This window comes from Bactrocera tryoni, chromosome 2 (genome assembly GCF_016617805.1).
Source record: "Bactrocera tryoni isolate S06 chromosome 2, CSIRO_BtryS06_freeze2, whole genome shotgun sequence".
NCBI classification, from domain to species: Eukaryota; Metazoa; Arthropoda; class Insecta; order Diptera; family Tephritidae; genus Bactrocera; species Bactrocera tryoni.
In genome coordinates this window covers 31946467-31973499 of record NC_052500.1, presented here as the reverse complement: position 1 = coordinate 31973499, position 27033 = coordinate 31946467, and the positions used below count along the sequence as shown (strand labels likewise).

The following is a 27033-nucleotide window of genomic DNA, read 5'->3' as shown; positions in this document are numbered from 1 at the left end:
TTTATTGGTTGTGTTCAAGGGCAATAGTGTCACCCAGGAATGATAGTGTTAACAAAATAAACAATTTAATTATTCTAAAAGTTTCCGGAAAAATAAAAAAAACTACTATTCCACATACACCGTGACTAATATTGAAGATGCAGTCCACAATCCCCAAGAGTTTCTAAATTCACTTAACCCTTCTGGACTGCCAGCACATTTTTTTTTAAAATTGGAATTCCAATTATGATTTTGATGTAATTAAGCCCTCCAAGCATGTGCAGTGGGACAAGGCTGAATATAAAGGAACTGAAGGACAATTTTATTGTAGCAGCCATTATCGCCGGCCCAACAGCTGGTCCACTAGCTCATATACTGAGGTTTACGATATGATTCTAAGTGATCTGCCATTCCCATTTGAACGGTTTCAATTTCCAGTGAAAACATCTTTTGGTCTAACAACAAACAAGTCCCAAGCCAAACTTTCGAATTAGTATGGATTGACCTACTCATGGCCAACTGTATGTTGGTCTATTGCAGGTCGGAGGTCCTGAAAATCAATTTATATTGCTGCCACAAAAGAAATTAACATCAAATATCGTTTATAGGGAAGCTCTGACTCAATAAATTTCAGGAGCAGAGAAAATAAAATATATTGTAAGATATTTTTACAAAAATTAAAAAAACAAAAAAATAATATGTAGTACAAAAAAATCTACTTTTATGTTCGATTTTCCTTAATTTAACTAAGTTTTAATGACCCCACGCAAAAACTAGAAAGTATGTGTGGGAGTGTGTGTACAAAATTATAGCTTTTGAAATGATTTTTTAATACCCGTGTGAAGCCGGTGCGGGCTGCTAGTACTATATATAAATGACGACCGTTATCAGCTGAGTCGATTAAGCCGTATCCGGTTGTCTGTCTGCCAGTCTGTCTGTCTATCTGATTATTCACAAACTAGTCCCTCAGGTTTTGGTCGTCATCAGAAGGGGGGTCTCTCATTCGAGGCTGTTTTGTCCTTTTCATTGGGGGTATTTTTTTCCTCACGGGTCTCAAAACAAGCGCACAACCCTGGAGAGCGATGTTTTTTTTTTTGGCTACCCAGAGATATGTAAAAGAGTCATTTCTGGCCACTTCCAAGTAAATGACGCTCAGGGAACTTTCCTCACTTGCGTGAACTTCTATATATGGCTCCATCCTCCAGACAAAAAATGAGAGAGATCGAAATGTGTTAGAACGAAGAGCTAGACAGCTGGCTGACAGGGGTAATGCTCGAAAATTTTACAAAAAGATACTGGGACTAACAAACGGTTTCAAGACCGGAGCATACTCTTGTAGAACTCCCAGTGATCAAGTGGATGATGCCCTCAGCATATTTTCGCAGACGACTAAAATCCGCTGAAGCAAGGTGTGTGGTCATAACTGGATATCTTATAAGCAGTTACCTAAATTAACTGTCGTTCACAAACAACAATTAAATGTTTTCTGTGCTCTCGCTTAAAGAGCTTCGAATTTTCAATTGAGTCGAAAGTGAAACCGAATGTGTGAGTACTGCAGCTTCGACCAAATGTATACTACATTTCTGCACTCTTTAGTCTCCGCTTAGAAAACTATTTACTTGTTAACGGAAAGACAAATTTTTCGCTTTTTGTTGAGCTATAATTTGTGACCACAATTTATGTTTCCTGTACATTCTCTTGAATTTCAAGATTTCACACTAAATTCTCGAAATAGGTGGCTCATAAATTTTCGTTTAGTTTCCTTCGCTATGTGTTCATTCATCAAACACTCTATCCTTATTAATCCATAGTAATCGCTAATAAATATCTTTCGAAATATAAATGCGGGACCGTTGTAAAATATTGTAAGCGGAAGCTTTGCCATCGAAGACAAATTAAAAAAACAAGACGAGGCATGCAATTTTCGCATTCGCTATTTATTTTACGAGCACGGTTCACTAGAAAATCTTGGAGGAGTGCAAGCATGCACATACTAAGTGTTTACGCTGACCCGCGCACAATGCGACGGTGAAATGGGACCCTGTAGGAAATGGAAATGAATGGAAATTCGGTACATTAGGGTACACAACAGGGAGATTTTTTTTTAATCTTTTGATGTAACTAAGTACACCCATAACTTGATCTGATACAGAATTATTAGAATCTAATAGGCCCGAAAACTTGAATGGTAAGTCGTTTCATTGAGAGCTCCAAATGGTTTTAACACAACGATTAAACGAGATAGGAAGATTGTAAAAGTCTTACGATGATGCATCAAATTGAGGCCAGAATCGCTGCACTTCTACCACCAACGGAACAAAGGGTCTTGGTTAAACCTATATATTCGTATATAAATCCAAAAAAAAGTAAAGAAAAGTTTTGTAAATGATTTCCTGCCGAGACGCAACTGACCCGTAAGACTAAGGCTGAACGCACGGCTAAGAGCAGCTGGATGTAGAATGCTGAGTACCGTTAACTAGATGCAGAGCGAAGAAGCATAATGTGTATATTGCAATGTGCAATACAACAGCAACAAAAAACGGCAAAAGCAAACACAAAACGCATGAGCGAGGAAATAAAACAAAATAACACGTAAAATTTATTACCGCCCACGTTCGGGTGATAAAAACTCGGCGAATAAGACGGCAGAGAGGAGCATTATTGGCAGTTTAAACAAAATGAAAGTAAATACGAGCTTAAAGCCCAGCGAGTGACCAAGCTGCAGCGAAGCCGGACGCGTAATGGCTTTCCGTTGCTAGGGCCTGATTGAATCCATATAAAACATACGTACTATACATACATACATATATTCACAGTCAACTCATCAGCCGAGCGCCTTGGCGGTGCAATGCGATAATTACATTAAGTTGGTATTTACGCGTTTTCCACCCGCATTCTGATGAATTTTAAAATGAATGCTCAAGGCGTCTCTCAAAAAGTGGCAGCGAGAAAAAGAACTGAAGGCAATCACTGTGAGGCGCAAGTTAAACATTAAACGGTTGGTTTGCTTGGGCAGCTGATTGACTTTCTCTTTACGACATATTTTGCTTTTTCAAGGTTGTTAAATTGTTTGTTGTTGTTGCATACTTACGGTTAAATGACCAAACGTTGTACTGGATATGTTTAGTATCTTATTCTTGGACAAGTCCAACTCATGTAAATTATCCTGTCCTCGGAAGTTATTTCGATTTACATTCGTGATGTTGTTTCTTGATAAGTCTGTAAAAAAAATTTAGAAATAGTTTTTGCTAATCAAAACTAATATACATTTTTGCTTTCAATACTTAAGCTATGTGCACTGCAATACTTTGTTTATAATTTTAGTGGTAATATTTTTAAACCGACATTTTATATGCCGGACATTGAAATTCTGAAGACAAGTTTTTTTACAACAAGACAAGTTATTTTCGCAAAACTTGGCAGACCTTGTATCAGAATGCTTTAGGGTTTTTGAAACCGTCGACAAAATTGTGGGGAGTAACGACGTTGTCTTTGGCATTGCGAGAAAAAACTTGAGATCTCACTTGAGAACCTTTTACTCATAAATAAACACTTCTTCGCTTCTAATGCAACATAGTAGGATTCCTGATACAATTTTAACATTTATTGTTTTTTTGTTATAACTAGCTGTACTTGATTTGCTAAGCATTAGAGAGCAGCTTAAATATTTTATTTTTTCATTAAACGAGATATCTGCAAGAATTTTTTGCGCGGCATTTAGCTCGGTCTGTGATATGTTCGATTGATACATTCTCCGCGGATTATCCTACAAGTTTTCCAACATAGAAAAATTAGTAGCTGGGAAAATAAGGAATAAGGAAGGATATACAGGGAATACTATTGGGCCTCACTGTACATTCCTCTGTTGGACAACGTCGTGAGACATCTGAAGCTCAAGAGTGATCTTGATCACTGGCAGTGCCATTGGGGACAAAAGCAAAAATCAAAAGACAACGAGTTACCGACTACTATATTAGAATCGTTGAAGAACTGCGATGTTGACCTATATCCCGTAATGCATAGTTTTCATCACATATTCTGCATACCTTCTGCGACGAATGTGAGCTCTGAACAGTCCTTTTCGACATTTCGCCGCTTGAAAACGTGGCTGAGGACGAACATTCTTCAAGATGGTTTGATCAGTCTAGCGTTGCTGCACACAAATCATGACATTGAAACCACTGCAGAAGAAGTTCCCGAAAGATTCTCAAAACTTGGTTTGCATCATTTTGTGTTTTGAGTATTATACATTGCAACAAAATATGTCATGTCTACGATTTATAATGTGTTTTTTCAATGTAGTGGGGTTTCTGGATCCGCCTCTGCTAAAGCATATATGTAGCTGTCATAGAAGATGGGAAATAATTTAGTTATTGCACAGCGACCTATGTTCTATTGTGCCTTCTCCTATATCACAGATGGTCACAAAGGTCCATCAATCTGAACAATTCCAGGAACTTGCTGGGCGCGATGGAGGTGATGTAATTCCTGTCCACGTATATTGATCCAAGGGCCTTGAGCCTTGCAGTTTGTGCAAGAGTTTCTTGTACAGGCAGTTCATTGCCGGCTACCCCTCTATGCCCCGGGACCCCGATCAGGTGTACACGGTTGCAAACTGATAAGCGATTCAGCCTTCCTATATACTCCTCTACTAATAGCGAATTGACTTCATAAGCTGAATCTGCTGAATTGCTTTTAGGCCACGCTTGTTGCGATAGTTGCGTTGGAGATTGATTTCTGCATACTGACTTCTAGCAAAGAACTTTCTAGAACTTCTGCTTGAAAGATGCTCAGAAAACCTCCCGTTGGTATATACCCTGTAATGCCTGTGTTTTTGAGTCGAGCCTATAGTGTACAACTGGATAGTGCTGCCCTTCAGCAGTAGGTCGAGCGTGGAATCACTTCATTCCGTCTTACTGCCGAGAGTAACTTTAAACTTCTTAGAAGAAAGGCCAGTGTTATGGCTTACTCTAGGACCTTCATTTGTTGAGACAGCATTATCTTCCCTTTACCAAACCCTCTGCTGCATGGAGCATGGTATGCGTCGTTGCCTGTTAGATCACTAGATGCAGCGGTGGTGTGAGCTCCATCGTAACTTCAAGTACTGCGGTTGGGCAAGTGCTGCATTAAAAACTGACCGATCAAATTCAAGTTCTTGAAAGAATCGTTTGTATTTGTGAAGTGTATTTTAGCTTCGCTGCAACCGAAGTTAACATTTTTCTTGTTTTGGATAAAACCAATCCACGTCTCCTTATAACATTTGCAAAGGTCAGCTAACGGTTTTTGTCATTTGGCACTGCCATTCGCTTTAAAAATCAAAGTCGTTGCATTCATCACGAAACTGCCGCAATTTAAATTTAATATCTCCATTTTTAACTGGCAAAAAAGACAAAATGTCATCAGTGGATAAATTCGCAGGCCGCAGTAAAAAGCGCAATGAAACTGTAAAAATAAAACCGCTAAAGAGACAAGGAAAACACCGTTGTTTTTAGCATAAAAATCGCGAATGCTGAAAAAAGAAGATAAATAAAAGATTATATGGCCGAAAGTGCGCATCGCTTTTACAGTTATTGTACGCATTTAATGGAATTCAAAATGATTGCCTTTGTCTGTGTCAGCAAAAGTGAAAATTCAGCAGCTGAGCAGTGTAAAAAATGGATTTGTATATCCTGCCCGTTCCCACACACCGCCAGCACTCTTACCGCTATGCTCCGTGTACAGATTTGTTGCTGGGGGCGTTGCAGTCACATGTGGATAAGTTTTAAACAAATAAAAGGTTTGTGTCATTCACCATTTGTTCGTCGCGTACGGCGACGAGGCAACGTGGCGTATGAGCAACATGCAATGCACTGTTTGCCAGTATGTGTATATGCATACATACATATATTGTGGAGAATGGCGCAATAAGCATCAATTCTATGCAGGGAAAAAAAGAGTTGAGAAAACATCATGAAGCCAAAAGTCAAATTAGTAATGAAATAAGCGAGTTTCTATGTTTTAGAAAGTGAAATTTGTCAGTTTGTATACTTCAACCGTTATGAAAGCGAACGTAAAAAGTGTATAATATGTGAGTTTGCTAGAAACTTAAAAATATGTAAACGTTCAAAACATACTTTTATTTGTCTAATTTATTTTTCTCTTATAAAATTGGAATTGACTGCTTATTGATCAGTTGATGGATAAACGATGTCGGAAAATTGTTTAAATTCTTATAAATATAAGCGATTACAAATTTCTTTCTTATAATCCTTTCGAAGTTTACCTAAACAAAAGCTGCAAATTATTGCGGCATAAGTTGGTTGATTGGTGATTTACCTAATCGTTCGAAATGGTGAACTAAATCGTAGAAAATACAGCCATTGTTTAGCTAAAGCTCTGATAAATATCGGTATATTGAATACTAAGGGTTACCATTGTTAGAGTCGACTTGCTAATTGATAAGTCGTGTCAGTAGATATCATATTGACAGAACTTGCAAACCACTTGCGTGTCTTCGCCCAGTTGTTTGCTTATTTTTTAGTGTGCTGCTCTCTTGTCAAAAAAAAATTACATGTCGAAGTCACAACCAAACTAAAAAAAAATTGTAAAAGAACGTACAATATTTCACCGAAGCTTCACAAACCAGGAACAAGTTATATGCTATATGCTATAGTGATGGAATCTGAATAATTTATTCGCAGATTGTACCGCTGCTTTGGACAATAATCCATGCTAAATTTCGTAATGATGTTTCTTCAAATAAAAAAGTTGTCCATTCAAGAACTTGATATATCCAATATGTTATAGTTATCCAATAAAGGCGTTTTCGTCAAATGAGAAGCTTCTTTGGGTGAAAAAGAAAGTATGCAATATTTCAAATCGTTAAATAACTGAGGAACTAGTTTAGCTACATCGACTCAGCAGGTTGTCACGCTGATCTTTTATATATACATTTATGTATTTTAATGTGTCTCAGATATTTTTTCTAGATCTAATATTATTATATGGTTTGAAAGAGCTCTATGTATATCTTATTTCCTCTTCACAACTATAAACCAGAAGTTTTCAAATAGAAAAGTCTACAGTTGAGGGAAATTATTAGTAATATTCCAAGAACATCAAGAGGCGAAACCATGGAATATCCTGAATAGGTGGTAAAGGCTTTCTTTCTTTGAGTCAAATATACTTCATTCTTTGCACTGGTTAACTGGACAATGATGAAAATGAAATCTATCATTATATTAAAAAGGCTTTTTGTTGATCAAATTATTTTACTCCTGTTGGATGAAACTATATATGTAAAAAATATGTATTGAAAAATGTAATTAAGTAGTTTTAATGAAATTAACCACTAAACTGATTCATCCAGTCTTTGCTATATCTATCTATTTAGTCGAATTATGATTTCCAAAGCTCCGATTGTCACAAAAAGTTTACGTTCCATTGATTTGAAAAAGCGGCACAACATTCTCTAGCCTCTCAAAGCATTTCGAACAAATCATCTGTACACGTACATGAATACACCGAAATAAAATAAAGCAAAAATTAGCAAAGAAAAACTGAACATAGAATAGTTGACATCAAATTGAGTCTCTTAAAAATAGTTCCAAGAACTTGTTGCAAACGATTTCCCTTTTCGAAACATTGAAGCCTTGTTCGAATACACAATATTTCATAGCTAACCACTATGTATAAGAAGATGCTACCGTCATGTTACCTGTTGGCAGCTAATTGGAAATGCTCCACAGTTTGAAGTAAATGATATTATTTTCCAATAAATCACTTATTTTTACTGCTTTTTCACTCATTTTATTAAAACTTACGTTAAACTCTGATAGTAAAAATTTTAATTAAAAATCATCTTTTGTTTTGAAGATTTTAACAAAAATGTGTAGAATCAACGATTTGAGTGCGACAGCTAATTGGAAACCAAAATATTTTATAAGCAAAAAATACTGTTATTAAAAAAATTGTTGACTTCCAGGTAGTATTTTGTTACTAAACCCTTTTACTGCAATACTGCTTCACATCGATTGCGAATTGACGTTTGAAGGCTCTGACAGCGCACTAGTAGTGTTGCTTGTCATGCTGTCCGAATTTCATCAAAAATGACATCCATATTTTGATATTTTTGGTACCAACATCTTTTTAGAAATCAATCCAGATGTGTTTTCTTCAGGCCACTCCAAACCATTTATGGAATTTTCAACAAAAAACTTTTGTGTCAACTTTCCCGTATGCTTTGGATTGTTATTTTGTTGGAACTTCCATATAACAGGAAAATTCCTCCTTAGTCCATGGCAGAATGACATTTTTTAGAATGTGGACGTATTTCTCCCTTTTTAAAATTACGTAAATCGCTGATGGTTGATCCTCCACCATTATTCACTGCGCGTGAAACATAGCGAGGATCAAATTCTTGATAGATTGGTTGGCGAACATACCTTCGACCATCAGGATCTATGCGATTCACTTTGATTACATCGATCCAAACAACATATTGTCATTGATTTGTTGTCCAAAATCAATAAGAGTTGGTGTAGTCCACGCGTTGTTTACTTTGAATTTTAGTCAGAAGTGGTTTCCTGCGTGCTGCTCCGCCGTGAAGTCCAAATTCGAACAAACGCCGGGAAATTGTTTTCTTGAATATTTGTATTCGTCTTCAGTTTTATGTAGAATGTCAGTGGAACTCTTTTTTTGGTCTCTTCGGGCGATGGTAGTAATTCAGCGGTCTATTTCTGTTGAAGCTTTTAAGGGTTTTTCTTTGCGTGTAACTTGGAAATAGTTTTAGAATTCTGGAAACTTTTGAGGACGTTGAAAACATTTTTTTTGACCTGATTCAAAAATTCTTTGTACGTCTTTCCAGACTGACGAAGGTCAAAAATGTAACCAAGTAGGGCAGGTGTACAGCTGCAGCTTTTTCCCATTACAAAACTTGAATATACTTTAAACCACATCTTTGAAACACATCCATACCAGAAATCAATAATATTATTAATAAAACTTAATACCTTGAGGAATTGTAATTCTTTAAACAACTTTGTCTAATTAGCTGTCGCACTTAATTCACCTTCTACAACTTCAACTGTGAAACTATAAAACTGAGTGAATTTAATAGTACATAGAGTAACACAAACAATGTTAGTTTTTAGGAATATAAATAACGGTATACCAAAATATTTAATCATTATACTCATCAGCATCTTATAAAAAGGGAGCGTTTCTAATTAGCAGTCAACAGCTGTATATTGAAAATGAAAATCGGTGTTCGCAGACAGGGTTTCTCTCTGAAATTTTGTAAACATAAATTAGACAAATTCAAAAAGAAACAAGTAAGGAAGGGCTAAGTTCGGGTGTCACTGAACATTTTATACTCTCGCATGATAAAGTGATAATCGAGATTTCATTATCCGTCATTTACATATTTTTCAAATTCCGTATTTGTGTAAAGTTTTATTCTGCTATCATCATTGGTTCCTAATGTATATATTATACAGAGAAGGCATCAGATGGAATTCAAAATAGCGTTATATTGGAAAAGGCGTGATTCTTAACCGATTTCACCCATATTTCGTACATGTCATCAGGGCGCTAAGAAAATATCACATACCGAATTTCATTGAAATCGGTGGAGTAGTTCCCGAGATATGGTTTTTGGTCCATAAGTGGGCGACGCCAAGCCCATTTTCAATTTTTAAAAAAAGTTTGGATGCAGCTTCCTTCTGTCATTTCTCCCGTAAAATTTAGTGTTTCTGACGTTTTTTGTTTGTCGGTTAACGCACCTTTAGTGATTTTCAACATAACCTTTGTATGGGAGGTGGGCGTGGTTATTATGCGATTTCTTCCATTTTTAAACTGTACATGGAAATGCCTGAAGAAAACGACTCTGTAGAGTTTGGTTGAGATAGTTATGGTATTTTCCGAGATATGTACAAAAAACTTAGTAGGGAGGGGCCACGCCTACTTTCCCAAAAAAAATTGCGTCCAAATATGCCCCTTTCTAATGCGATCCTTTGTGCCAAATTTCACTTTAATATCTTTATTTGTGGCTTAGTTATGACACTTTATAGGTTTTCGGTTTCCGCCATTTTGTGGGCGTGGCAGTTGGCCGATTTTACTCATCTTCCAACTTAACCTTCTTATGGAGCGTGGTTATTATCCGATTTCTTCCATTTTTGAACTGTGTATGGAAATGCCTCATGAAAACGACTCTATAGAGTTTGGTTGACATAGCTATAGTAGTTTCCGAGATATGTACAAAAAACTTAGTAGGGGGTGGGGCCACGCCCACTTTTCCAAAAAAATTGCGTCCAAATATGCCCCTCCCTAATGCGATCCTTTGTGCCAAATTTCACTTTAATATCTTTATTTATGGCTTAGTTATGACACTTTATAGGTTTTCGGTTTCCGCCATTTTGTGGGCGTGACAGTGGGCCGATTTTGCCCATCTTCGAACTTAACCTACTTATGGAACAAAGAGATACGTGTACCAAGTTTCATCACGATATCTCAATTTTTACTCAAGTTACAGCTTGCACAGACGGACGGACAGACGGACGGACGAACAGACAGACATCCGGATTTCAACTCTACTCGTCACCCTGATCACTTTGGTATATATAACCCTATATCTGACTCTTTTAGTTTTAGGATTTACAAACAACCGTTATGTGAACAAAACTATAATATTCTCCTTAGCAACTTTGTTGCGAGAGTATAAAAATATTGTTTTTTTCTCGATCTATATTAAAATACCATATCTCGCTAAAATAAATATACCAATAAAACTACAGTGGCCAAATTCGAATAAGCCGATTCTTCTACCAACTTTTGTCGACATATCCCATTTAACACTATTTTAAATTCCTTCTGGATAAAAGTTTGCAAAATTATTCGTTTAAAGTAAGCACCCTTATAAAACAAAATTGTCCAAATCTAACCAAAACTGGTTAAGCCCTGAGGTACTTAATATGTCGAACCCAGTAGCTATAGTTGACTTATGACCGAAAATATCGGTCAATATCCCATACATTCCATACAATTAAAAGTCATCTCTTGATAATAGCCTCTGTCTAGAAAAAAATGGCCTGAATCGATGCAATACTTCCTTGGGCCCCCATATACGTTAAATAAATATTTTAAAACTTGCGGATGACTTTATACCGCGTACATCGGCCAATATGTGAGTTATCTCTACGAGTTGCAAAAGTAAAAAATGTGCGGTTGCACCCAAATGCAACCCTTCCATACTTGTGAACTTGAAATTTGTAGTTTTAGTTTGGTCATAAACATTTTTTTTTACAAAAATTTCATCGCGATGATACTAAATCCAGTCCGTACTTATGTATATTTTGTTAAACCGTGATCTGTCTGACATGTGATAAGTTATCACCTAGCAAACTAAAGATATAGTCAAAGTGGAAAAATGTTTCATTAAAAAGATGAATTTAAAGATCTTAAATTTAACTAATATCACAAAGGCTCTCTGCTGAAAATCGCAATGACTGGAGGATTAAACTCGCAGAGTAATCAGCAGTAGCAAGAATATGCTGTAAAACCTTTCTTATTAACACCGTAATCTTTGCGCGATTATTGCCCCACAATCTTAAAAACAAAATGAAATACGATTTACGCGTGCAAGCACATCCTTTGAGTTCCGTTATTCACTTTTCGTTCTTATTTCCCTTCTTAGGCTATTAAGCTGGCTGGATGCCTTTACGTTGAGAGAGCAACTCGTTAATTTTACGATATTAAATGTGATTGCAAAACGCCTTTGGTGTGAATTCAATAAGCCACCTCAGTGCTGACCCAACAGCCCCTCCCCCCTTACTACATACATACAGTCATGGTGCTGGAGTTTACTTTAAAAAATCTCACTTTTCGGCTATATTCGGCGCATTGATTGTCCTTCATTTTATGATTATTTTATGCAATCTTCTTATTTCACTCATTCGCATTTTTCGAGTCCACTCTGTGGGCCCTGCGCAGGTTTATTTGTCGGCTTGTAAAAATTGAATCCTTGTAATCGCTGTCACTACATAAAGTTCATACGCTGTGTCCTTTGCTGTGGTGGCCGATTTTACGAGCAAACTATGTGTTTGTATGAGCGCATGTGTGTGTTTGGCCATTTGCGTTTCCACTTACATAACTGCTGTAAGCTGCTGTTGTTTTGTTGTTGCATTCATTGTAAATTGATTTTGTTTTCATTCTTGGTATTTTTGATTGATTGTTGGCATTGTGCACGTAAAACCCCGAGTTCTTACTTACGGATTTTATTTAAGTTTTTACAATCATGATACGAGCATTTCGCACATTCACAGTTATTTCGGCATAATCCGCCGGTTTGTTTTATTTTATAGATCTTTCCAATTTTTAAAGACATTTTTATTATGTTCGGTACTCACCCAGTATGCGCAGCTTGACCAAACCAAAGAAGCATTCGGAGCCCATCGAGGGGATTTGCGAGTCGGTGATGCGCAGCACCTCGAGATGCGAGAAATTCCGAAAGTAGTGTCCGATGGTGATGGTGTTGCCCGGCCCCTTGATGATAATGACGCGCACATCCTTGGCGATCTGACTCACCGGCATGGCGCTGAGACCACCTGTAAAAATGAAAGGCCACAAAATATGAGTGAGTTGTTGTAAAGTGAGGATTTTTTGTTATTGCAAATTGATTTATTATAACCCATAACTGTGGGTGTATGCTTGTGTTGTATATAAAGCGGATAAGAATCCTTTGCTAATGAATGGAGGTGTGCGGCAGGTCATTTGTAATTTTACGATTTGGCAATAAGCGCAAATTCGGTATTAGTTGAGAATTTACGAGTTCGAAAGGTAGCAGGTGATTGTAGGTTAAGGGGCTTATTGAAATGCTTTGGTATTAAAAATGCTTTCCACTTTGCCTCAATAATAATGCCAGTTCACAAGTTTGTGTAGCATATTCAATAAGGAACCTATGATAATTTGTAATGTTGCAATGAATATGGAAAAGCATGTTTTGTAGCCAAAATAAACAGAATGTAACCAATCAAAAAGCGGACGCTTTCCCTCTGTTTTCTGATTGAATTCGTTTAAGTGTAGAGTATAAATATCCAGCCGAATTTATTATTTATGAGTTTGGAAGCTGGACCGAACGCTTTCATGGCATTTGGGGCAAAATGAAAATTATGGTTATAGTATTCTTTATTTTTAGCTTTTTAATACTTGGAAATCGGGCAGCTGTGAATTTTTGGTCTGTGAAAACTTCTTTTGAAGTAAAATGGGGTGTTCGATGTATAACATGTGCATATTCTGTCGACAAACACTGAACAGCTTTGAAAAAACCTGCTGCTGTTATAATTGGGATATTTTTATTAAACTTACAATTTTCTTTTGCAATTCTTTGAATGAAACACCAATTTACTAGCCGTCTTATTGGCTTCTTTTTTCAGCCTTTGCTATTAATTTTGTAGCATTTCGTGTGGTTACGCATCAATGCAATCACAGGTGTATTATTAAAGAAAAAATATTACAGAACCCATTACCATGACTTTAATCGATCAGTTTGTATGACAGTTATATGCTAAAGTTGTTCGATATCATCGATACCGACAAATGAGCAGCTGAGAAGGACGCAAAATGTGAGATCGATATCTCAAAATCCGCGGAACTGGATATCGTATATAGTATATAAAGAAAAATGTGTAGTATACAAGGTCTGTCGCAAAAAAACATAACATTTCGTAAAAAGTTTAAGACAATTGGATAACTTCAATCGATGTTATCGATCAAAAAGTGACAGCAGCTTTTGGTCATCGGTCGTAAAATGCATTTTGAACAAAGAGCAAATATTAAATTTTGTTTTAAACTTGGGAAAACGTTTTCTGAAACATTTCAAATGATGAAAAAGTTTATGGTGATCAGTGCCTATTCCGTAGTAACGTGCCTGTTGCACGATAATGCGCCGTGTCATTGGCTTTTTTGAGAAAAAACTCCATATTAACCATTAATCACTCACCCTACTCACCTGATCTGGCACTCTGTGATTTTTACCTATTTGGAAAACATCATTTGCCCATGAAAGGACACTGGTTTCAGAACATTTCAGCTATCCAAAAGGCGACGACCGATACTCTCAAGAGCATTCCGAAAAATTACCTTAAATACTCATTTGAAATGCTAATTGACCGGGCTAAACGCTGTATCGAAGCACAAGGAAACTACTTTGAATAAAAAAATATAACTTTTGAAAAATATTAGTTTTTTGTTGTTTTTTTAACAGTCCTGTTTCTTTTGCGACAGACCTTGTATAATGTAAAGACAGACAGTTGCAGAATTTCTGTAAAGCATATATAAAAATATTGGCAATTAAATCGTGGACATCGTGCCAAAAGTTTATTGGACACGCCTTTGCTAAGAATTGCATGTAATAAACAAACAATCGGGTATACAGAATGTTTCAATCGGTGGATGTTTTAACCTGTTTTAGGCTGATATACTTCGACGCTAGCGTGATGCGGTTTCCACAAAAGCAGAAAGAAGCGTTAAGAAAAACTTTTGTGTGTGAATCGAAAATAAAATTTGTGTTAAATTTTAATTCCTTGCCACAAATTTTAGAAGTTGTTTGTTAATTTTACAACCCGTTTCGAATTCATCTGCTATCAGACACAACTTTGTTGCAGGTTTACTGAATATAAAATATAAATATATTTAAAAAATTTAAATATTTTAATAAATATTGAAATAATAAAATAATATGTATTTACATTATTTTTAAAGTTTTGAAAATGCCGCTTTCAAAATCAAAAAGCGGTCTGCCTTATAAGAAGTTCAGATGCTTACGCCCAGGCGCGGATTTCCATCATAAGTGGCATTCTGCGAAGAAAAGGACTTGGAGTTGCAAGTACAAAATTGTGTAGTTTTCAAGACGGCACTAAGTCAAGGCAAATCACTGAAGCAATTGTCAAATTTATTTTAATGGACAGTAAGCTATTTTCCATGGTAGAAGAAAATGAATGCCTGCAGCTCACGAAGGAATTGGTTCCGCTTTTTAAAATCCCCCGCAAAGAGGCAATAAAATTGCGGGTAGATGAAAAATATGAAGATTATCTTACATTTTCAACTAACGTACTATATAACATATGAACTGAGAATATGGAACAGCAGTCGTTCCTTGGGGTAACAATGCACTTTTTAGACAATTTAAATTTGTTAGGTGGGACGTTGGGCGTAATCCAATTATGCGAAAATTATTCTGTAGCTTATTTTAAAAAAATTGCCTCAGCTTCTCAATGAGTGGAACGCCTCCGCAAATAAAGTTTCTGCTTCCGTGAAATTAAATAGAAGTTGGTTTGGCAACAAAAAAATTAAGTCCTTGCTTCGCAGACAACCTTAACTTGGTTGTCACGCAGGCAGTAGATAAGTTGATGGAAATGTCAGCTTTGATCACAAAGGTGCACGACATTGTTAAGTTCATTAGTTCAGAAGTGTTAATATTAGTGAGGAATTGTGAAAGAAACAAATATATACTGGGGCTTCTACAAGTAATACTCTTTATATGATTCTTGATGTAAGAACGAGCTGAACTCCTGCTTTTATATATTTCAGAGATTTGTCCAGTTAGACCCTATTTTTAGTGAAGTACTACTCATTCGCTTAGAAAAACCCTCTATGCTTACTACTTCTGAGCTGTACAAAATAAAGAAGGTGATTGAGTTACAAAAATATTTTCACATGGTCAACAGGGATATTACCGCGGATAACACTAATAATATCAATGTTATCGTTAGAAAGGTTATACCTCTAGCAAGTTGTTTAATAGCTTTGACAGACGGCAGCGTTAATCCGGATTAACTGCGCACTAAATCAGATCCAAATTTGTAGGTGATAGACGGCAGCTGGCGAGCTTGAACTCTCGTAAAGAGCTGATTGTCATTTTTACAATATTTTCAATGAAAATGGATAGAAGATAAACATTGCCATTTTTTTATTACAAAAACATAATATATCAATGCGTTATTTTTAAAACTGCATCATAACATAAAACTTCTTATTTTTTATTATTGAAAATTTGGAAATCAGCTGTCAGTGTTGCTTGTTTTTCATTTACAATAGATTAACATTGGCCACTTTTAACAATGTTGCCACAACGAAAATGAAGCTAACTCTATAAAATTTTGCGAATTAAATGGGAGTTAGCAACGAAAATATCTTCACTAACTCCTGAATTAATCCGGATTGATGCAGTTAATTTGGATTAACGTTGCCAGCTGCTATAAGTGAGGCTTTAACAAAAATTTCACCCAAAGATGCTATTGTAGGGGAGTTAAAAAATGAATTGCAAAAGAATATGAATTGAAGATTTGACAAACATGAATTATATTCAATTCTGCCGTTGGCTACTGCCTGAGGACTGAAATTTAAATTACTGCTTTTAAAAGATGCTCTGGTAAAAGCAAAATTTTATTTAAATTAATTAGTTAAACATTTTCATAAATTATGTTAGGGATGCCGTTGGTATGTCGGCATTTTCGAAAAAGTGTGAAACAGAACACTCGTTTGATATTTTGAGCCACCATAAATATTTAGCCCACAATAATAAAAAAAATATGAAATGAATGTTGTAAAATTTGTCCACAATTACATCAATGGAAGTTGAAGTGCAAATGTGTCTTGTATCTGCTGTGGCTCCTATCAATCAGAATCCAATAGAAGTGTAGGTTGATATGAAGAATTTTTTTCCACAGTTGTATAAACATTCTTCTAATATTTACCCAACTTCAGTTCCGAGTGAACGATGGCTTTCTAAAGCCGGAGCGCATATCAGAGAACAGAGAAATCGCGTGAGATGGAAAAGTCTTTCCAAGTTGTTGTTTTTAAATTCGGTTTCAAATAAATAACTTTCTCCGAAACTAGCTTTTTATGCCCATTATTCAAATACAAAGTTGAAACATACAATGTTGTTGTGATACATAATATATCATTGGTCGATATTTCTTTTGAAAAAACTTCGTTACATCGTGAATAAATGTTGACCCAAATATTGGGGAAAACAAACCACTGTATTTTGAAGTTTCAATTTGCAATCACACTCGCGCGAGTCTTTAAAAAATATAAGATGTGTTTGTTAATTTAAAATGTACAATTTATTTAGAATGATCCTTTATTTACAGAGCAATAGTTTAATAACCTATCGAGTCGAACTGTGTTGGATCGCTGTAAGTCGGCTCGGGTGGAACAATGTCGATCGAAGCAAGTGCGACACAGTGTCGAATAGAAAGTCCAAAATGGATCTTGATGTGCGAAGTGTAAAAAGCGAATTGAGTTGGGATCTGTCGGATTTGTAGATCGAAGTAAATATGATGTCGACGCGGCGCAGTGTGTAAGCGAATGTAAAAAAAGCAGCGATGATCCAATCCTTTTGTTTGTTATTAGATAGTTGTCATCTGCTGTGGTGAAATCCAATTTGTCCCCAGGTGTGGTGTATTTCTTAGTGTAGTTGAGTTGTGCTAGGATGCGCCAGTTTTTTTCGGATAGAGTGGGGGACCCTTGACTCATTTAAACACATCGAACCAGCGATGTTTCACTTTACGGAATTTGCATCCGTACTTCGGAGCTGTTTGCGTCATCGCCAAGATTGTTTGTTGAGGCTTGGAACTAATTTTATATATTTATTATTTTTTTTTATATGTCGAAGGAATAAGTACTAACCGTATAAAATGAACAAAGATAAATCATCAATTTATTAATCTTAAGAGTGACTAACTGTTTTTGACTTTTTATAGTAGGAGGAAGCATCGAATGCTGGATTGCGGAACTTTAATCCGCTAAACCTAATCTACTCCCAACTCATATCTCTCCCACGGAACCACCTGATTAAGTATTACTTTATGGGGTATTACTTCATTTTTTTGACTTATGTATATTAAACTACCTATGTATGATCCCACTCGTTAATTTTTAAAAAGCCTTAAATGTGAAAATTCCTTCCAATGAAGCTATATGTAAATTTTATTTTCTTGACCTGTGGACTCCAGATAAGTTCAGAAGAATCTACATTAACCTAACACAAATAACTTAAACTCTCTAAATTCGTAAGTATCTGTTGCTCAATGGTTCTCGCCTGCCAATTAGAGCCCTTTCTCTGGATATCAAGGTCTCTCAGGAACAATAAACTGGAACAAGCAAACTGAAGGTGAAGCAGAAACGGGCATTTCTGAGACTTTTTTCAAGTAACGAAGCTTCATTGTATCTCCAAAACACAATTGTGTTGACGACTCATTTATATGAACGAAGCAACGAAGAGGTGAAGCCTTAACGGTTGTACAATGCATTGTAAGTACATACAGGCTTAATATCGTTTGTATCGCATTTCTCACATTATAGGGAAGCTTCGAGCTACGGTCCTTGCTGGTTCACAATTGTTATTTCTTTCCACAAATTGTTATTTCTTTCATTTTATATGGCATTTAATCTAATATCGAAACTATCCAATTCAAGTGTTTGTGTGTACAATAGCGTCATCCTCTCTGACACCTCTTCGTTGAACTAAAAACCTATTTTACTAAAATTTACGTATGTAAATAAGTCAAAGACATTTAGCGCTATTTCGCAACAATGCAACAAATCCGACTCAAGCTTTTGTCGCGCGCCAGTTACACGCGAGTTTCAGCATAAACCTAAAGTTGTATGCAGATTAATTCGGAAGCCGGTGCCATTGTGCGGCTTGGAGACGGAGGGTGTGGTGTCGTGCGGGGGACCCTGAAGAAAAATTATTAAGCAACCAACAACCACCCTCTTTTTGCATTTTTTTCGAATTCATATATTTGTAGATAACCATACATCATGCGCTTTAGTTGCAACTGTGGCAAGTGCAGCTTCATTTAAAAGTTTTTATACCCTGAACGGGGTATATTAAGTTTGTCACGATGTTTGTAACACCCAGAAAGAAGCGTCGGAGACCCTATAAAGTATATATATATTGAGCTGAGTCTGTATATATACGAACTAGTCCCTCAGTTTTTAAGATATCCTTTCGAAATTTTGCAGACGTCATTTTCTCTTCAAGAAGCTGCTCATTTGTAGGAACGGCCGATATCGGAGAACTATAACATATAGCAGCCATGTAAATTGAACGATCGGAATCAAGTTCTTGTATGAAAAACTTTCACATTTGACAATGGATCTTCACCAAACTTGGTATAGATTATTTTCTATGGCAACAATGTAATCTGTAAGAAATTGGTCTCCAAAGAAATTGTTCAGATCGGATTACTATAGCATATAGCTTCCATACAAACTGAACACATAGTTACTAAAAGAAATGAACCTGTGAAGGGTATATTAGCTTCGGTGCAGCCGAAATTAACGTTTTTTCTTGTTTTTGTTTCGCTTTTTGGCGTTGCTATACACAACAACGTGGCGCTGCTTTGGCGCACTGACACGCCTATATTGCTGCAACGCCTGCCATGTTGCCTCTTAAAATTTTTGAATTTTTAAGTCCTTGCAGAACTCATTTTTTAATGCACACACACACACACAATGCTAAGCACTTGTTGTTAGGGCTGCCTATGAACAACATATCTACACTCATACTAATGCATAAATGCATACGCCTTTATATGTATGCGTGCGTATGAATTCCAAGCTAGAAGCTGAAATATTCGAAATTCATGCTTGCAGTTTCGTTTTACATTTTTGCATTTTTAATTTTTCCGACATTTATTTTTCCCGATTTTTGCTTCGTTCGCAATTTCTCGCTTGCAACAATTTCCGCTCATGATTTTTTATGCGAAATCCGGCGTAGTTGTTGCCACGCCTGTTTCTTTGCCGCCGCGGAATGGCAGCGCCACACGAATTCTCCGAAGGACGCAAAGCGTTAATGTGAATTGTAAAGTTTCTTCGCCGCGCTCATTGCCATTTGCATTGTGTGAACGCCTCTCAGCGCGCCATCACTTTCGGGTAGCGCGAGTTGGCGTAACAACGGCTTGGAAGCGTTTCATTGTGGCTGAAATTATGTACTGTTTACTTTTGTTGTGCGAAACAAAGCGCGTTCGCAATTCGTGCGTTTCATCATTGGCGCGATGCAAGCATAATCTCTTGTAATACTTCTTCTGCAGCGGCATTGTGTTAGCGCATTTAAGATATTTCGTTTATTACAGCAGGGACAATGCTGACAGGCACAGTTTGCATGCGAAATTACCATCCATTCATCGCAACGGTAAAAATTTACTTATAACATAAATTTAGCAATAATAATGTGCCGCGCATTCTTCATTTTTCTTTAAAAGGGAAGAAATCGCTGTTGCTACTCACCTTTCGTACAAATCACCTGGCGGCGATTGTGCTCGTCCACGTTGCACGCGCACTCCGTCGGGCAGTTTTGGCCGGTGCCCGTCAGCACGGGCATTGCCAGCAGGCAAATCACGAACCACTGCAGCAGCATCTGGAATGGAACAAGCAAAAAGAGACGTTGAATCAGAGTTGGTATTTTATAATAACGAAGTCACTGCAAAATAAAATTAAAGAAAAATTCTTTGAGGAATTCGTAATAAGCAGTGAAACATGTTTCTTATTAAATAAGTAGTTCTTCAGGAGTTATGCTTAAAGTAAGTCAAAGTGTTAGTGCTCTAAGTTACAAAGTTCTATTTGGCAGGGGACTTGGTTCAATAAAAGTTACTTATGTGTATCTGATATGTTCACAGTACAGCTGCACAATAATTCATAGGAATGTTGTTCAAGAAGAAATAAAACGCTTATAATTTAATGTTGTGAACAATAATTTAGTTTTAGTGAGATAAGACTTTGCCATTATGTTTATGTTGCATTGGTTGGCCTGAATCCATTCCAGCCGAAAGACCCAATTTTCGACCTAGTTTTGCAGCATTCGTGGTGTATATCAGCAAGAACACGCTGTAATATAATGTATAGTCCACTCAAACGGAGAACTCACAATCTGCGCCAACTACCGTGAGATAAGCCTTCTCAACCTTGCATATAAGGTTTGATCGAGCGTATTGCGTGAAAGATTAAAGCGCCACTTCAACAGATTGATTGGACCTTATCCGTGTGACCTCAGAATTGGAAAATCAACAACTGATCAGTTATTTACCACCTGTGAAAAGATACCACGAAAAGGACCCCTCATAAAACTAATACAGCTGTGTCAACTGACGTTTAGCAATACCAAAAGCTCCACCAGGATCGGGAAAGACCTCTCCGAGCCGTTCGATACCAGACAAAGCTTAAGACAAGGCAACTACCCATCATGCGACTTCTTCAATTTAATCCTGGGGAAAATATTTTTAGCTGCAGAACAGAATCGAAAAGGCACAATCCGTTATAAGAGTGTACAGCTGCTGGTATACGCCGATGATATTGAGTTCTGCTTTCTACAGATTGAATAAGGGAGCGAAGCAAGTGGGTCTAGTAGTGAACGAAGACAAGACAAAATATCTCCTGCCATCAAACGGCTTGGCGCCCACGTCACTGTTGACAGTCATAGCTTGGAAGTCGTAGATAATTTCGCCTACCGTGGAACCAGCGTTAAGACTAACAATGTTAGTCTCGAAATCCAACGCAGAATAACTCTTGCTAACAGTTGCGGCTTCGGTCTGTATAGGAATTTGTGAAGTAAATTAATCTCTGGACGAACAAGGGCCAAATTCTACAAGTCACTCCTTATCCTCGTCCTGCTACTTATATGGTGGAGAGGTATATAAAAGAAAGATTCTGCCGAAGATTTATGGTCCTTTGTGCATTGAGAACGGCGAATACCGTAGTCGATAGAACGATGAGCTCTACGAGATATATGAGGTATGTAGATTGACATAGTTCAGCGAGTTAAGAGACAGCGACCACGCTGGGTAGATCATTTCATCCTGATGGATGAAAACATTCCAGCTGTGAGAGTATTCGACGCAGTATCCTCCACTCTATTGGAAAGGGGAGGGAGAAGGACTTGGAAGCTTCAGTCTTGGTCAATAAAAAAGAAGAAGAATATGTAGCGCCGTCTGGTTGGAACCAAAATCCAGGCCAGTTCGTTATATGATAATGCAAAGTGTTACTTTTGGACATGTTGTTTTCAATAAGGTACTTCGTTTTTTGGATTAGGTCTTTTTGGCAACTAGTGGCTGATTTCAATTAATTTTGGTTTGTGATTTCAAACTCCGGAACATAGTTTGTAAATCGTTCAAATACATTACCACAGTAATGATTCTATAAATTTTTTGGATGTGGATCCAGCACCAAGTTATCCGTGGCAAATCTACTTTGTCCGAGACACGGAATTTGTTGATTTTGATCGCAAGATGAAATGAAAATAAATTTATCTGTATTTTGATGCAATTTGTAATTTGATGTAATATAAAAAAAATAATAATACAAATCAATATCCTTTAACACAATTAATAACGCATATTCGAGCAGAAGTTAAACATCAAAATTGCATCACTCTTCAATAAACCAGGAAACATTAATTAACTGGCACTATTACAAAACAATTTTTTTTTTTGTAAAATAAAATAAATAGTTTTCACGTACATGAATTACTACATGTATGTATGTACATATATACATATGTATGAATTGTATAGTATGTGACCACAAATGTCACAAATTACATAAAATAAGTCATTTCAGAATTCATAATAACGAGAGCAGTCATTCATCATGACAATTACTATGCTTGCGGACAATTTCAAGAAATTTATGCGTTTTCTGACCTCCCGTAAGTAGTTCACAGGTTTCAAATTGCAAAGCGCACTTTCGACTTGCGTGTCAACTGCAAATTAATTTCCCCAAAGCAATGCATCTAAGTCAAAATGGATTTGCATGAATTTGAGTGTATCAATTTCAGCTTCGGTTAATTATAATTGCAATGAAAAACTTAATAGAAAATTTAAATATTTTCATGCAATTTGCGACTTTACGCAGAAGATTGCCTATTTGAAAATCAAATTCAATGTGAAAATGAAAATATTTCACTACGTTAGAGAGTCGATAAGATGTGGATAACAAAGAAGGGGATATTTATGAGCGGAATATTATGAATAAGTACTAACTAAAAAGTTATTTGCTTGGCTGAAATGGGGGCAAAGATCTGGTTCCATAAACCCAAAAGAACACAGAATGATGAAACATATTGTAAGCTTTAACTTTAACTTTGCTACACAATAAAGTTGCTTTTGAGAACCATTTGTGTCTTTTCGAACTTTTCGATATTACTTTTCTGGTGCGACTAGTTTTGTCTACAAAAAAGGCCTCAGTTTTGATGATGTCTTCATTCCTTTTCATTGAGCCTCCTCTTGACGTTTGAGAAAAGGAAAAGGTTGTTGGCAGTCCGATCCCGAGTATACGGTGGAAGCAAGTTCAAACACGATTCGAAAAAATGTTGCCATAATTTTGATTTACTTTTGAAACGGTAAATCGAGTGGTTCTAATTTCGCCCGGTACTCTCTTATCATAGAACTTTCGTACTCTCAAAAATTGATAAACGATTTGTTTATGGCGTAATTTTGATAACTGTAGAGCATCCGCTATTTTGATCAACCTTATACTATGATCAACCAAATTCAGTTTGGGGATTTTTTGTGATTTTCCAACCACATGTCTTCACTCGTCTGTTTTTTATTTCCAAGACTGAGGCAGATCAATATTTTTTTAAACGATTCAAATATTTTCTAGCCACTGAAGAGAATTTCAATTTTCTGTTTACCTTTCATAATGGAATGAGCTTGTAGCTTTTGACAGACGTTTCCAACAGATTTTGCTTGAATTGATGGTGCGATGGAGATGGTGTTTATTTCGGCTCTGATGCCCAAGCACAGAGCCGAGATCCATTTTCACTCTGCACATCCCTTTATACGTCTCGATTTTTAGCACAGCAGCTGCGTGAATTAAGCTCAAATTAAGCCATTAGGCATTGGAAACTTTTTCAAAAGCTTGGCTGAGCCTTTCCGGTGAGCGGCAGCAGCAGAGAGCCACACAAGCAACGAAATACGGACAAAACAGCTTACAACTAAAAGCCAGCAATCAACTGACAAATGCCACTAACAAACATAACATCAGCAACAACAAGAGCAAAGTATGCAACAAATCAGCAAACCCAATCGACTTGCAAACCCACACTGACTAGCTGAGAACTCACAGGCGCTTGCCGACTGAACTATTCATTGCATAAAAGAGCTGCCGCAACAATGCGGGAGGAGGCGGAGACAAAGTGCAGAGAGCTGCTATTAAGACCTGGTAGAAGCGGGAGGAAAGCTTGTTGGTGGCAAAAAGAAATTTGCTTAAATGTTAGCGGTATCAACTTTCAACGCTGAGCAGCACTTAAGCAGCTGCTGCGATGACGTTGGCGGCGACGCTGACGTCAAAGTCAAAGGCAAAGTGGCAGTGACAATGCTGAAGAAGACTCGGATTAGAAGACTTCCTGTCACTGTGCAGGCTAAGCGTTCGATTGTTATTGTTGCTGAAGGCGCAAGTGATTATGTGTGAGTGTATGTGTGAAGGGGAAATGGTAATGATGAGACAGAACAGTTTAGCGAAAAAGCATCAACTGCAAAGTGGCAAGTGGCATGCAGCATGTGGCGAATTCGGCAGCAAAGTATTGAACGGTTGTTGTGAATGGTGAATGGCAAGCCATGAATGCCTTTAGCTGTACATATGTATGTATGTGGCAAGAGCTTAGCTTTTTTAGAAAGGCAACGAGTCGACGCGAGAATGTATTGCATAAAAGCCGGTATGGAGAGCCGCTTGAAATAGGATATGTTAGTCAATTACACGTGCCATTGGCTCTTTTGATGCGAGCACGTCACTGAAAGGTTAAGTTCATGACCGCTGCCACACTGTGTACACGTAGCGTCAGTTCGGTGTGCGTTGGTTGCCAGGCTGGGTGTAATCGAATATAATAAATCAAATAAAGCGGCTTCTTGTGTGGCAGTATTACAGCAATTTGACCGCCAACCGACGTGCAACAAAGCACCAAAATTAGTTGCAAGCGACATACAACTTACTGCTTTTTATAAGAGCAGGGAAATATGAAGTAATTTAAGAAAACTTAAAAAAGTTTCTGATCAAATTCGTCTTTAGCCAGATTCCATTAACTAAGTGATACTCTAACTTCCATAACTCGTTTGAAAAATATGTGTTCTGCAGGTCTACATAGAGGCTTTCTGATATTTACCAGTGGATCGAAGTATCGCCAACGTTCGCAGAAATTCATTTGAATTCCGATTAAACAGCGTCACGCCCGGCGAAAGAGCCGATTGCGTATCGCCCACTGTGCATGATCGACACGTTGGCCAGAATGTTGGAAAGACTGGTTTGCACACACCTAGAACGTCACCTACAAAAAGAGTCTCCGGTGTTCACAGACGCAGTCGGAAAAGTAGCTGACATTGCGGCCAAGAACATAGTGGGCAACAGATGGATGCATGGCGATAAACTCGGCTTACTGGCCACATATACTGAGGGTATTAGAGGCAAGAAACACCCCGAGGTATCTGCTGGGAACAATTAGCAGCTATTTGTGTGACAAACTATTGCTATACGATCGGTATCGCAGGTCCAAAAAAGCTACATTGTGGGTTAACATAAGGCTCCGTATTAGGTCCATTACTAAGGAATGTGCTGTACGATGGGGTGCTACGCTGTCCACAGAAGCACAGATAATTGGCTATGCGGACGATATTGCCGTAACGAACGTGGCTAAAGAACGAGGTTCAATTTCATGGTGCACACTGAAAAAACGGCTATAGTGACTGCGGTCCTGTTGACCTGGATTGACAGACGACACGGTGAGACAGACTTATAAAAGGCTGTTTCATGGAATAATAGCACAAATTTGGCCACGATGACGAAACACAAAATACCTTCTGAGGAAATGTCGCGGAAAACTCTCTTTCTCCCGCTCGAAGTATGTAGTGAAGAGAACCACCACAATATTTCTTTTATACACGAGTAAAAATTATGATCCATTCGAAAACAGCGAAATTCGGACAACAATAGACATATATTATTTGCTCCCAACGATAAGAAAAAATGGTTTTCATTCAGGTAATAATTATAGACTGCCAAGAGCTATTGAACTGTACCCTAGTTTATCTATGAATTACTTTGATCTCGGCACAGCTCAGTCAGCTAGTCATACTAATCAATAAAACAACTGATAAAAATGTTTGAAATTAGTCTATACTGACGCCTACTTTTATTGATAAAGTGATAAGGGCACTTTGGCAGCGCGTTCAATGAATTCTAAAGAAGTAATTTTAGTTTCAAATTGCCATGGGCGACAAAGAGAGTCGAAGCCCAGCCCAAAAAATAGTTCCATCCCGAAAGGGCAAAACAAAATCTAAACATCTCAGCTACAATCCATGAGCCACAACTTCTAAGTTTCTTATGAGCAAACTGCCACTTTAAATTTCTAAAAGTCTCTCACTTTTGTTACCTACGTGAATCTGACTTCCATACATACATCTACGGCGTTGTCTCTCCCAAATTGGTGTCGAGAACACTTAATCACACCTCCACGAGATAACGAAAACAAGCGACTGCAGCACTTGATCAATAGGCAAACAAGAATTAATGTGTGCACTTAGTTTCTAAAGTTCTTCCACGTATGTAGGTTACGTGGTGAATGCGTGGGAATACGCGTTGTGTAATTAGAAGCTTGAGGAAGCTGTAAAGGATTCCATTGCGCTCAGAACAAATGACAGCCCTATTAAAAGCATAACACCAGCGCATATGCACAGCCAAGTGCACTTAACTTCAGATATATGCGAGAGAATGTAAGGAAATGCTATAACCGCAGTTCTGTTTATGCAATTAGGTAGTTCACCGTTCGGAATTGATAAACAGCTACACAGGAAGGGGTTATCAAAAGGGAATTTTATCGTCGCATCTACTAAGATGTATTGGTTCAGTGCAGTGCTGACTTGAGAAACGGCAAACAATTTTAATTGAGTTCAATGAATGCATGACTCTGTTTTTCTCTCCTCTATGAAACATGATACAGACCGACACTAAACAATCAGCTACTTTAAAAATTGGACATTAAATCGTAATATTTTAGAGCACTTTTGGAAGTAGTAAGATATCGAA

General features: G+C 37.3%; 1 protein-coding gene across 1 annotated transcript in view; it reads right to left on the bottom strand.

The window, feature by feature from the left end:
- The window catches only part of LOC120769169 (insulin-like growth factor-binding protein complex acid labile subunit), a 134814-nt gene that overhangs the window by 33570 nt on the left and 74211 nt on the right, over window positions 1–27033 (bottom strand). The window contains exons 2-4 of the mRNA XM_040096054.1: window positions 20251–20380; window positions 12363–12560; window positions 3071–3198 (exon numbers count right to left, since the gene is read on the bottom strand). Of these exons, the coding sequence (XP_039951988.1) occupies window positions 3071–3198; window positions 12363–12560; window positions 20251–20380 (456 nt within the window). The remainder of the gene's footprint in view (window positions 1–3070; window positions 3199–12362; window positions 12561–20250; window positions 20381–27033) is intronic.